Source organism: Manis javanica, chromosome 6, assembly GCF_040802235.1.
Source record: "Manis javanica isolate MJ-LG chromosome 6, MJ_LKY, whole genome shotgun sequence".
Lineage (NCBI taxonomy): Eukaryota > Metazoa > Chordata > Mammalia > Pholidota > Manidae > Manis > Manis javanica.
The window spans coordinates 43639782-43651906 of record NC_133161.1 but is presented as its reverse complement, the minus strand read 5'-3'; the positions used below and the strand labels follow the sequence as shown (position 1 = coordinate 43651906).

Here is a 12125-nt window from a genome sequence, read left to right as displayed (position 1 = left end):
ACTACAGGGGGAGCTAAGCATAGCTTAAGTCTGTAGGGATGCCACTGGAGCTGCTCTTCACAGTCTGTAAGACCAAATGTGTCCACCCTGGGCTTCAACCCAAGGCTTAGCCAAGGTCTAATGCACACCATGGCAGGAACTACTGCACTGCCCTGGTCGACTTGCCTGTTCGGAGATGGGAGTTAGACACAGTGCCTGGCACTCAGCAGATGCTCCCTCCTGGCTGACAAGTAACATAAAAAAGTTCTCAGGCTGGATTCCAGCACTCTGGCAGACATGATTTTGAGTTTTCCCTGGGGTTCCACAATGGGCACCACCATGTAACCGTGCTTCCTCACCCTCTATCCCCACTCAAGCGCTCACCCTCACAGTACATCACTGTCTGCTCCTACCCATCTCTGCCCAGAGAAGTTCATTCATCCACCCGGATCATACACTCAATACAAAAATACCAGGTGACTTCCCTTAATTTATCATCCATCCACCCAAATCACTCCAGGTCTTTAAGAGGATGATCCATTTTCAATACAATCTGGATTTTTTTTTACCTCCCAAAGTAAGAGGCCAGATTAGGCTCCATTTTCTTACTGCTTTTAATACCACTATTTTCCTTTCAACCATTTCTCATCAGTTAGGGAAGCAATTAAAACTCCAGAATGGAGTTAGTTGCCTAGTTGTACAAGCTTTGGGGCCAACCCCTCCCTCCACACAGTCTCTCCCAGTGCCCTAGGCTCGCTTTCAAAAAGCTCTGTGTCTTGCACTAGTCATCCCTTCTAAACCACCTGGAGTAGAGAAGCACACTAAATTCTGGGCTTTTCCTGCCACCCTGTGGCCATGTCTGAACATGACACTTGGCCTTTATTATCTGAAAAGTTGCATTGGTGCTTTTTTTTTCTGAGGTATAATTGACATATAACATTATATTAGTTTCAGTGTATAACATAATGATATAATATTTGTATTTATGCTAAAGAATCCCCACCATATGTCTAGTTAACATTATCACCATGCATAGTTATAATTCCTTTTCTTGGGATGAGATCTTTTAAGACCTCTCTTAGCAACTTTCTAATATACAACACAGCATCATTAACTGTAGTCACCATACTGCACATTCCATACCTAGGACTTACCTGCTTTATAACTGGAGGTTTGTACCTTTTCTTTACTACATTATTAAATGTTTATCCCAACTAGTATACTTACTATCTGTAAGTATAACATAGCAGTTATATAGAATGATGTTATAGAATTATTGACTATATTCTCTATGCTGTACTTTCATCTCCATAACTAATTTATATTATAATTGAAATTCTGTGCCTCTTTATCCCCTTCACCTAGTTTGAAGTTTGTACCTTTGGCCACCTTTATCCATTTTGTCCACTTCCCACCCCCACCCCCATCTCTCCTCCCTCATGTCTGCCAACTGCCAATCTATTTTCTGTATCTATGAATTCGTTTTTTTGTTGGCCACATATGCATGAGATCATACAGTATTTTTGTTTCTCTGTCTGACTTATTTCATCAGTATAAACAACATGGATGGACCTTGGGGGCTTTTTTTTTAAGATGAGAAGTTACCTTCTCTACCTGTTAACTCCACTCACTCCCCAGGCCTCAGCTAATGCTCACCTTCTCCAGGAGGGCCCCTGGCATGCACTCCCACCCGGGACAGATGAGGTCTCCTGGCCCACACAGCCCCTTGTGTCAATCTCGAGCATTTTCCCCTTCACACTCTATTACAGCTATTCCCTTCTCCACCTCTCTGATTAGATTGTGAGCTCACTGAAGACAAACTTATTCAACCGTGTGTCTCCAAGGCCTGGCACAGAAGTTTTCAATAAATATATGTGGAAGGAAAAAGGAAGGAGGGAGGGAAGGAAGAACGGAAGAAGAAAGGGAAGAGGGAGAGAGATGACTCAGGACAGTAATATATACTAGGACAATCACCCAGACTTACAGGGCACTTCCAGTGGGTGGGCAGGATGTTTTATATTATTTACCCCAGGTTACCAGAGCAATATCCAGCTTGGCTGCTCCAGCTTCACCCAGCGAATGGCCTACCAGGGGGCCTCCTAGGCCCTAGACTTTCACATTGTCCATGGCCAGCATCTGATCTAATTGATCAGTGCCATGTCACATGTTTTTAAGTATTTTTGCACTCACTCTTGCATGGGATTGCCCACAACTCTGGAAGCAAGTTCTAGTATTGTCCTAGAATCCAGATGCAGAAAGTATGGCTTAGAAGGACTGAGTTACCTGCCCAAATTTACACAGAACCAAAACCCAAGCCTCACACCAGAGCTAGCATGCCTAATGGCTTCTGAGGACCCTCACATCATTGTTGGGCAGACCGTTGAGGATCTACTCTGGAATGGTTCTGAGGGTCTGCGTGCTGGCAGTGAGACAGCCTGTCCCAGCTTGTGAAGTCAGGGTGGGGAAGAAGAGGGGAAACAGCTGCAGGCAGGCACCAGTTCACTCAGTCATATTTCAGCAAGCAGTTGTTCTTACACCAGGCATGGTCAGTCACAGCTCAAACAGGTGGGGTCCCTGCCTCCAGGAGTCTACTGTCTGGTGGGGAGACCAACATACACATAAAACAGACATCTCCAGGGAGGAGGGCTTTCCAGACCTGGCACTGGAGGGCAGCCATGCCAGCATCCCAGCTGTCTGGACCAGCAGGGAACCCAGCCCCACAGCCAGTTGACTTCATCCCAGAAGTCCTGGGATGTCAGGAGCCTCAGCCTCAAGGGGCCCCCCCAGGAGCTTGTCACCTGATTGGGGCCTGCTGCGGAGCTGGGGAAGTCCAGGTCTTCACAGCACAACCCTGGTCCCCAGAGGCTACCTCCAGCTCCAGAAAGATGGTGTGATGCCAGCCAAGTGTGAAAATCCTTCAAAGGCTTCCCCCGAATCAGACGGACCACAAAGACACCCCTCTTGGCTTGACCCAGGTTGCCTCTCTAGCCAGTCTCCCTAATGTGAGACTCTTTTATCCCATGTATTCTCTGCCTGCGATGTGCTCCCCACACCTTCCTCACCTGGGTAACTCCCAGCTCTCAATGGAATACCCCTTCCCAGTGAAACCTGACCCAACTTGCTTAGAGGCCCTATCCTGGGACCCCATTGAGCCTACCTCCTACACCTCACCCCCAGCCCCATGCTGAGCCCCTCCAAGCACTCTCCACATTGTCACATTGTTGACTAACTTCTTTGCCTCCTCACAGAAAGCCTTAAATTCCTTGATGGCAGGGATATTGTTTTAATTAGAATTTGTACCTTGGCAGATAGCACAGTACCAGGTCCATATTAAGGGTTAGTAATTATTTGGCAAATGAATAAATAAATGAAATAACCCCTTTGTCCCCTCTGTTTATACACTGAGAATACATTTTTGGATGTCTGGGGGAAAAAATTTTTAAGGTCAGCTATCAATCATTTTTGCCATAGCAAGAATGAACTCCTGCATCCTACTCCCAAGGGGATTTGCATATCAAATCTCTCAATTTTTCCTATATTTTAGGGAATTCTAATATCAGGGAAGGTAGAATGGGATGTTTGCAACAAGGTCTTCCTGACTCAGACAGAATCATCTGGAGTGGAGGTCACTGCAGTGTGGACCTAGGAAGCCTACCCTGTGCTAAGCAGCTTGAATAACTCCGATATCCAGCTGACAGACCTCCAAGCTACTGAATGGGCAAACTCCAGCCTTTAGACCAGGGAGGAAGTACTGTGCACTGGATTTGGAGTTGGGTGACCTAGAACTCCAGCAGTGAACAGTCCTCGGTGCTCCCTCCCAGCTTGACTGTTTGCATTTATAAAATGGGGACACCACGAGGCTAATGTGAGCCCTGGCCGTCGGAGAGCTTTGCATACAGTACCCACAGGAGGTGCTCTGCTGGCTCACCCTGCCCCACGCACAGAGGGAGGGGGTGCCCACACACAGGGGCCCAGCCCCCGACAGCCAGATGCATTATGGGCCCATACTAAGCGACTTGTTAGTCCACAGCCACACACCTGGCTCTATAGTTAGAGTCAGGGCCACTCTTGTTCCCTTGGATGCTGTCATTCATCTGCAGGTTTTTGAGGGGAAAGTAGTATTTTCTACTCCCTTTGAATCTTTACCCCTACGCCCTCCTTTCTTTTCGTTCCTCCCCCAGTCCTAGGAGAAGGACTTCCTTTTCACACTATGTGCCCACAGCTCTCAGACAGATGCTCCGATTAAGGTCAGGCTGATCAAAAGCCACTGTTAAGCCTAAAATGATGGGGGCAGGATGGTGAAGAGGCCTCTGATGGGATCCAGAGTCACTCGGGACTCACCCCACAATGCCACCAACCCAGCCCTGCCACTTGACGGCACATCAAGTGTCTCCATCTAAAGGTGAAAGGAACTGAGCTTGACCCGCGGGCTTTGGCATCAGCTTCTCTGAGGAAGGCACACTCGTTCTGCTTGATGGTGTCAGCCTCCTAGGCACCGGGGTGTCAAGAAGGAAGCCAAGCACAGGACCTGCATTGTGGAAGTGGCCCTCTTTGGGAATGGACCAGAACGAGGCCTGCAAGGCTGGTCAACAAGCGGGCCAAGACAGAAACCGGCCCTTGGAACTCTATCCCCCTGACCTCCACCCCACCCCCAAGCCCGTTTTCCTTCAGGATTCCCTGAAGTATCACCACAGCTCATCGGTGCTGCAACATGTGGAAGTCAAGAAGAGTATATTGCTTCAAGCACAGACAAAATCTATGGAGAAATGAGCAGCATATTCCAGAGGCATCAGGAATCAGAATGTGATAACCCCAAAGATAATGAAAACCTAGGAAATACTTGGGGGGCTGCTGGGCTAGCCTTTTCCTTCCTTCCTTAGCTCTTTTCTGCTGCCCACCTTCCCAGCCACCAGCCCCCTCCCCACCCCCAGCCCCCACTGGGCCCAGTTTTCACAGCACTTCCAGCCTGAGTTCTTGCCTCCCACTCCCATTGGGCCTAACACCATGCTGGGCAATGCATGCTGTCAATCATATATCTTGTTGGATGCAAAAATTAGAGAATGTTGCAGTACTTCACCTTCCAGTCTCCAAAGAAAAGTCTATCAAACAAATCCTTCCAATCTTCCCAAACTGAATGTTTCATTCACACCACACCACACAATCAGGGTCATTTTCAGTGTGGTCAAGTGATACATACCCCTGTCAATAAGACAATGCTCTGTTAAGAATTATTTTTTCTTCCCTAAAAGCCACCTAATATTTTCCCTCTAGTATTTGCTACAAAAAGCTGTAGTAGCTTATATGCCACCTGACTTTTTTTCCCAGGACATTGCAGTAAGCTGGAAATTTTTTTTCCCCTTTTTTTCCCTTCAGAATCAGTCCAACTTAATTGGTTTGCCACTAATTACTCTTTTCCTATAGAAATTTTTTCCCTCATGTCCCCACTTCTACTGATAAGCTTTCAAGTGACTCATCATCCCTCCAACCCAGTGACACAACTTACAAGTTCTGGAAGCCATTTACAAGAGAAATGTAGCCTCTTCTCTCTGTGAAAGGACTACCTGCTCCAGGTTGCCCTCCGGCTTCATGGTTAAAGGGCCCCAGCCCCTTTCTGCATCTTGTAATGAGCGCCAGGAGCACCCATGGAGGTGTGAGCAATGCAGCATGCCAGGGTAGTCGGGCTACCATTCCAGCTTATTAATTTTGTCTGACTACCACTCAGGAGATGAAGAAATAAAGGGATGAAATGCATATCCATCATCCTCATTGAGCTGTGGGATGAAATACTTATTTTGGAAATAATGATTCCAGGTAGGAGGGCTGTGATAAATGGGGCCTGTGAGAAGTGAGTTTTATTATACAAAATTGAGCACTTAATGCTCTTTCGTTATCATATATTTTTACAGTTCTATAAAAATAGTTTCTAGGAATCAATCCCAAAGTTTTGAAACCTCCCAGAAGGAGCTAGAAGACAGAGTTTAGAAGAAGGCCCTGCAAAGACAGAAACTATACTTTTCAACTCTACGCATTAAGACTTACTATGGCAGTATCCACATTTAAGACCTGATCAATCCGACATGAACAATGCAGTGCTGGGGAATTTGTGTACCTTCTCATGCCATAATATCAAAAGAAGGCGACATTTTTATGAAGGAAAAAAGAAGGTTATGAATTTCCTATTTTTCAGCTGAGAAAACTGAGGCCCAGAAAGTATCTATCAGTGAAATTACTTTAAATGAAGGCCAGCAAGGAGTGATGGTACTGGAAAGAAAAATCCACATGCTGTGATTTACAGTTCCACTATTTCTCCACTCAGCACCTGGCTGGGTTGGAAGGCTTCTGCACCCAACCCTGCTCAATCTCTAGTATTCTGTTCCTTGCCTTGGGATCTGGGTTTTCATTCCAGTGTGCGTTAACTTGCTGTGCAATTTGCTGGTCACCCTGGCACCAAAAACACTAAAAGGCTCTTGACTTCTGCTCTCCCTTTAGGATCAAGACTTGGAGACAAAGAACTCCAGTGAAATTGATGGGGAGCTCTGAAGCCCTTACAGATATGCCTGTGCCAAGGGAAAACCATTCAATTTACCTGAGTTTCAAAATGTCACCTAACTGAGATAAAGCCAGTGTCACCTAACCAAGGTAAAGCCAGGGGAGCTAGGCCATTAAGTCCGCTGTGGATGGTGGTGATTTTCACACATCTCTGGACACTGACATCTGCAAGCATTTCGCACACTCTTCCTCACTGTTCCTCCACCGCCCTCTGTGGGGCTTCCCCAGCAGGGATTCTCTGACTCATTTCTACACAGCGATCACCTGCATTAAAATGCAGACTATGACTCAGTAGGTCTGGGGTGAGCCTGGAGCTCTGCATTTCCAAAAACACCCCCTGGTGATGTTGATTCTCCTCCCAGGACCACACTTTCAAAAGCAAAGCCCCAGAGCCCAGTTTGATAAACCACAGCAATGACTAGCTCACCCAGGATAGGGCTCAAATGGAATATTAACCCATTGGAAACATCTTTCATATTACTCTTGTAGTGACAGTGTTTTACTGGCAGAATACAAAGGTGAACTATGCAGGTGAAAAGGCCTCTGAAGGAACCCAGGAAAGGAGTGAAACAAGATTTACTCACGGGAGAAGCGGGCAAGTGGTCTGGCAGTCTTGTCTCCAGCTTCATTTGCAACTGGGGGGAAAAAAATGCATGCAATTCAGAACAAGTCATCTGGGTCCACAGAATATGCCCAAACTACAGCTAATCCTCTAGATGATTTGACATCAAACTATTTCTGAGAGTCATAAATTGTAAGAGATTAAGAGCAACTTTACTCACTCACATTCTCTATTTCTCAATGCCTAAATGAGGTCAAACGTCTCAATCATTTTTATGAGAACATTTGAATAAAGCTTGAGAGGACCTACACAGTACTTGGTTTACTGAGCCCGAGGCATTAACTGGCTTGCAGCCACGTAGAAGATGGCATGCATGCCTGCCTTTTAAGCCAATAAGCCTCCTTCTGCTTCAAGCTCCATGCCATCCGGCTGTCTAGCACACAAATGCACCCAACCACTTGACATAAGTCTGGTTTGCTCAAAGCCAAGGCAGGGATTTCAGAAGATAATGATAAGGTTTAAGAGGGATATTTAAATTTAGATGCTAACAAACAAGGCAGTTCAAAAAGGGGAAACCAAGGAAATTATTCAGAGAACTGCTCTGGAAAAACCTTAGCCTTAAAGCTCCTCAGCAGGGCAGTTCACTCTCCACTGAAAAGTCTCTTTATAATTTATCATGTGACAGGGTTGTAATTCATATCCCCTGTATTGATGAACACCATCTTGTGATTAAAAAAGAGATCAATTATTAAGTCGAAACATCAGTTTCATTCTTAAACATCACTTGAATGCCCATATAAAGATGATACCTTGGTTATTCTATACATACATAGTAAACAGGCATTGATTTTTGTGATCGACTTGAATGCCCTGTTCATTTTAGTGTAGAAAAAACATTCACTACATAGGCAGAAGGAAGGATATTTATAACAAAATCTTTAGTGTACTAGGAGTTACAGCAGCAGGACAAACAGCACCAAGAAATAACCCCATAATTGTATTATATCATTGCACGAAGAATGGAAGCAGTCACAAAATTCCTTTCACCCTCTCACAAAGGTAAGTCTTTTTAAATTTACTTCATGTAGACAGCTTTTAAAAATTAATGGATTCAATCTCAGTCTACTTTGTGTTATTGTTATTGCATCACCTCACTGTCCCCGCATCGCCTCACTGTCCCCGCTTTGTAAATCACGAACACAACGTTATACAGTATGAACAGCAGGGGGAGGTGAAATTGCATCCAGCTCGAATTTTCTCTCATACCCAGCATTTCAAAAAAGAAAGAGAGGGAGAGAGGGAAGCAGAAAGGAGTGAGCCCCAGTTAGGTAGAGACATGAGTTTCCCTGGTCTTAAGTTCATATTGTTTCCTCTTTAGAGACCATAGATCTCTAAAGAAAGAAACAGAGCAAGGTTTTTTTTTTTTACCAAATATTTACTGCAAAACCTGATGGGCTGCTTTTAAAGTGGGATTACAAAGACCATTGCAACTGCTGAGAACACCGACAACCACTAAAATGGTCAGCCTGGAGAGGGCACATTTTCCTTGTAGGCAGGAAGAGGAGCAGCGACACTGTCACTATTTTACATGCAGTAATGCCTGCTTCCTAACTCACGGGCTCTCTCCTCCTCTCCCTGCCACCCTATTGAAGAATAGAAATTGCTGACCCAGATCCAAGTCACAAGAGTGGCAGGAATCAAGATCTAGGCCAGTGGAGTACTAGGAGAGCTGTCTCCACTCAGAAGGAATTTAAACCCTGCTATAAACATAATTTTCCTAGACCCAAAGGCAATGCCACCCCCTACTAAAAGGTCTCCAGTGATGCCCCAACACCTTCAAGACACAATCCAACTAACGTGGACTAGTAGACAAAACTGAGCCCCATCTGTTCTTCACAGCTCACTACTCTAAATTGACAATTCCCAAGCCTGCCGCACACACTCCCTCTCCTCCTTACTACTGCTCCTTTTGCCACCTTCCCCCAGGTCAGCCCTCTCACCGCTTTGCCTGGCCAATCTCTACCTATCATTTAAGATTGAGGTGGACGCACTGATTTCCAAAAAGTTTCCAAGACTCCCACCCCCACCTTCTCCACCCCACAGCTCTCAGCCCACACACCTGACTCCCCTCCCAGACCAGTGGTCCTCAAACCAGCAGGCATCATAACCACGAGGAAGGTCTGCTAAAACAGATCACAGGGTTTGTTAAAATGCAGATTCTGATTCAGTGGGTCTGGGAGGGGACTGAGAACTGCATTTCTATCAAGTTCCCAGGTGATACTGAGGTTGCTGGTCTGGGGACCATACTTTGAGAATAACTCCTCTCAACTATACACTACCCAATTCCTCTCCACTATGATAAGGCAAGAATCATCAGGTTTTATCTTTGTATTTCTGGTCTTTTGAATAATGTGTGCTCACAAAATAAAGCATTCATTCAGTATTTTTAGAACTGAATGAAGTAGACTGAATCAACACCAACTGCCACAGATAGCTTGTAGACTGAGGCCTCAGACTGGCTTCCCAGGGACTATAAACAAGACCCAGGTGTGTTTTGCTGGGTCTCACATATTTTTTAACTTTTAAACAATTAGCTGTCTGCATTTAAAAATCAAGATTTCAAATATAAATACAGATTGTCAGCTTCTCTCAATAACTGAAGGACTGTCCAGTCCACAGACCAGCAACGCATGGCCATTGAGACTCCCACCATGGGTGGTTCTGCTTCCTGCATGTTCACAAGGCAGCTCTCTGCTGACAGGTGCTAGACTTTCTAGACTTCCGGCATGGTCCCAAAGGCAAGTGAAAATAGGACCTCTTAAAGAGCTAAAAGGATGAAACTTAAACTCAACACAGACAAGCACTACAAAAAGTGGTTGTGGCCAAGCTTGCCAAGCCCTTCTGCCCCAGCCTATGAACTGCTTGGACATGTTGAACAGACTACTGGGACACACCCAGGCTTCTAGACCAGCAGAGGAACCTTCATACACTGCTGTTTGCACTTTAGTTCTAAAAATATCTAGCAAGCTTTAACAATAAAGTAGATGCTCCATTTCTCAGATGTAATGAGAGCTTGAATTTGGCAAAATGTCATCAAAATGATTATGTAGATTCAAGAAAATTATCTTTGTCATACTGTTGGGCAAAATACACAGACTAGTACGTACCAGTGAGTCCATCAATGTTGATCTGCATGTCTAGGCTACATGTATACATAGAGAATCAAGGGGGAGGGTTATTATATTAACAGATATATTAACAAATTTCTTCTGTGTGCTGGCACTTAGGGAGATTTTAACCTTTTTATACTTTTCTACATAAACCCAATAGTTTATGGTAAGCATGTGCCATGGTTATAATCAGGAAAAATGTTTTTATTAAAAGGGTAGAAAACAATTAACTATTATCTTATATACATATATGTGTGTGTGTAAATATATATGTAATTTTGGATATTGTGTATATATATTTATTTAGACTCAGATTTCAGAGCAGTCTTAGAAATGGGATGGGACTTTCCATCTCTAGTCCAAGAGGACTTCCTATAAGACTCAAGAAATGAATCTCCCACTCCACTCTCCAGGGAGTTCCACACTTTCCAGATCAGTGATTTGTAGCCCTGTCCACACATTGAAATCACCGAGGGAACTTTTAAAAGTCCTCATGCCTAGGCCACATCCCAGGCCAAGTAAACAAGGCCTGTGGGCGGGACCCAAGCATTGGTACTTTTTAAGCTCCCAAGTGATTCCAAGGAGCACCTAAGGTCGAGAAGCACTAATAAATGATGTAACTTCATACATCTTTACCAAAGCACATTCAAGGAGGAAGGTGTGGCTCAGATTCCTTCAAAAAGAATCACCCCTATTCAGTACTTCTTTTCAGGATGCTATTGTTTTGGCATTAAAATCCTGAACACAGACATGCCTCTGCCTTTAGAAAACTTCAACCAATAAGACTACAAAGATAACTATCAATTATGTTTGTCATATCAATTTGTGAGCATCTCTTCACATTGGTGAACTGCATTTCTGAGTTCTGAGATCAATTAGTGGGCAACTCTTCACATTATGAAGTGCTCTTTACAGAAAGGATCTCCAACCTGAGGGCCAACTGGGAGCTCAGCACAGAGCCAGACTGGATGGATGGCAACAGTAGATTTTACTCAGCCTTGACATACAAGCAGGTTAGGGAGATAAGCTGTGTTTGTCAATCTGGGTGTATCCAAGTGTGATCAGCTAGGGAACTGACTTTAAGACGACAATGATGATGATGGTGATGTTGATGCAGCAGATTCCTTGGTCCCAGCCCAGAGCCACTGAATTAGTCTCTGCAGGTAGTTATGGGAGTCTAGGTTTTAATCAACTGCCACAGAATTTACACTCATATTTGAGAAGCAGCATTCTAACTGAGGCATGTCCCTGGTATGTCTATTGTATGTTTTCCCCAAAATAATTGGTCAGAAACAAATCTTAAAGTAAGGACTTGCCACAGAAACCAGTGGAGGAGAGGCAGGCGAGACAGGGAGTTAACTCAGAGCAATGGGCATCCCAACACCAGACAATGACAGTGGCTCTGATGTCCGAGCTAAACCACAAATAATCCAAGCCATGAGAACAGGACAAAGGAGGGTGGTCCCAACAGTGGTGGTGGCCTGGGCAGGTGCACACTGCTTTGTAACCAAAACTTGCACCAAAAACACTGTTGGTCTTGTTTTGAAACCCCTGGCCCTGGGGTGAGCATAAACACAGCTGGGGTGCTGGGTGCCAAACAGTCACTGAGCGAGCACGGGAGGGCAGAGCCCGGCTACTGAAGGAAACCTGCCCAGTGCGCTGGTTGGCTGCTGCGCTGCCAGTCTCTGGGGCTGCGCCAGGGACCCTCTCAATGTGAGGTCCTTGGGGAAGCCTGGTGGCTGGAAAGCCAGGCACAAGGGACTCCCAGAAAAGAGAGCCTAGCAATGGGGTTCCAGGCACCTTCCTAGTTACTGTAGAAGGTGAAGCTTGGAATTGCTCACAGATACTTGGCCTCTCAACTTGTC

The 12125-nt window shown here is 45.2% G+C and overlaps 1 protein-coding gene across 1 annotated transcript in view; it reads right to left on the bottom strand.

Moving 5' to 3' along the window:
- PDE1C (phosphodiesterase 1C) overlaps positions 1–12125 on the bottom strand; it is a 462113-nt gene that overhangs the window by 383310 nt on the left and 66678 nt on the right. Inside the window, exon 2 of the mRNA XM_037027419.2 lies at positions 7113–7163. Coding sequence (XP_036883314.2) covers positions 7113–7163 — 51 coding nt within the window. The remainder of the gene's footprint in view (positions 1–7112; positions 7164–12125) is intronic.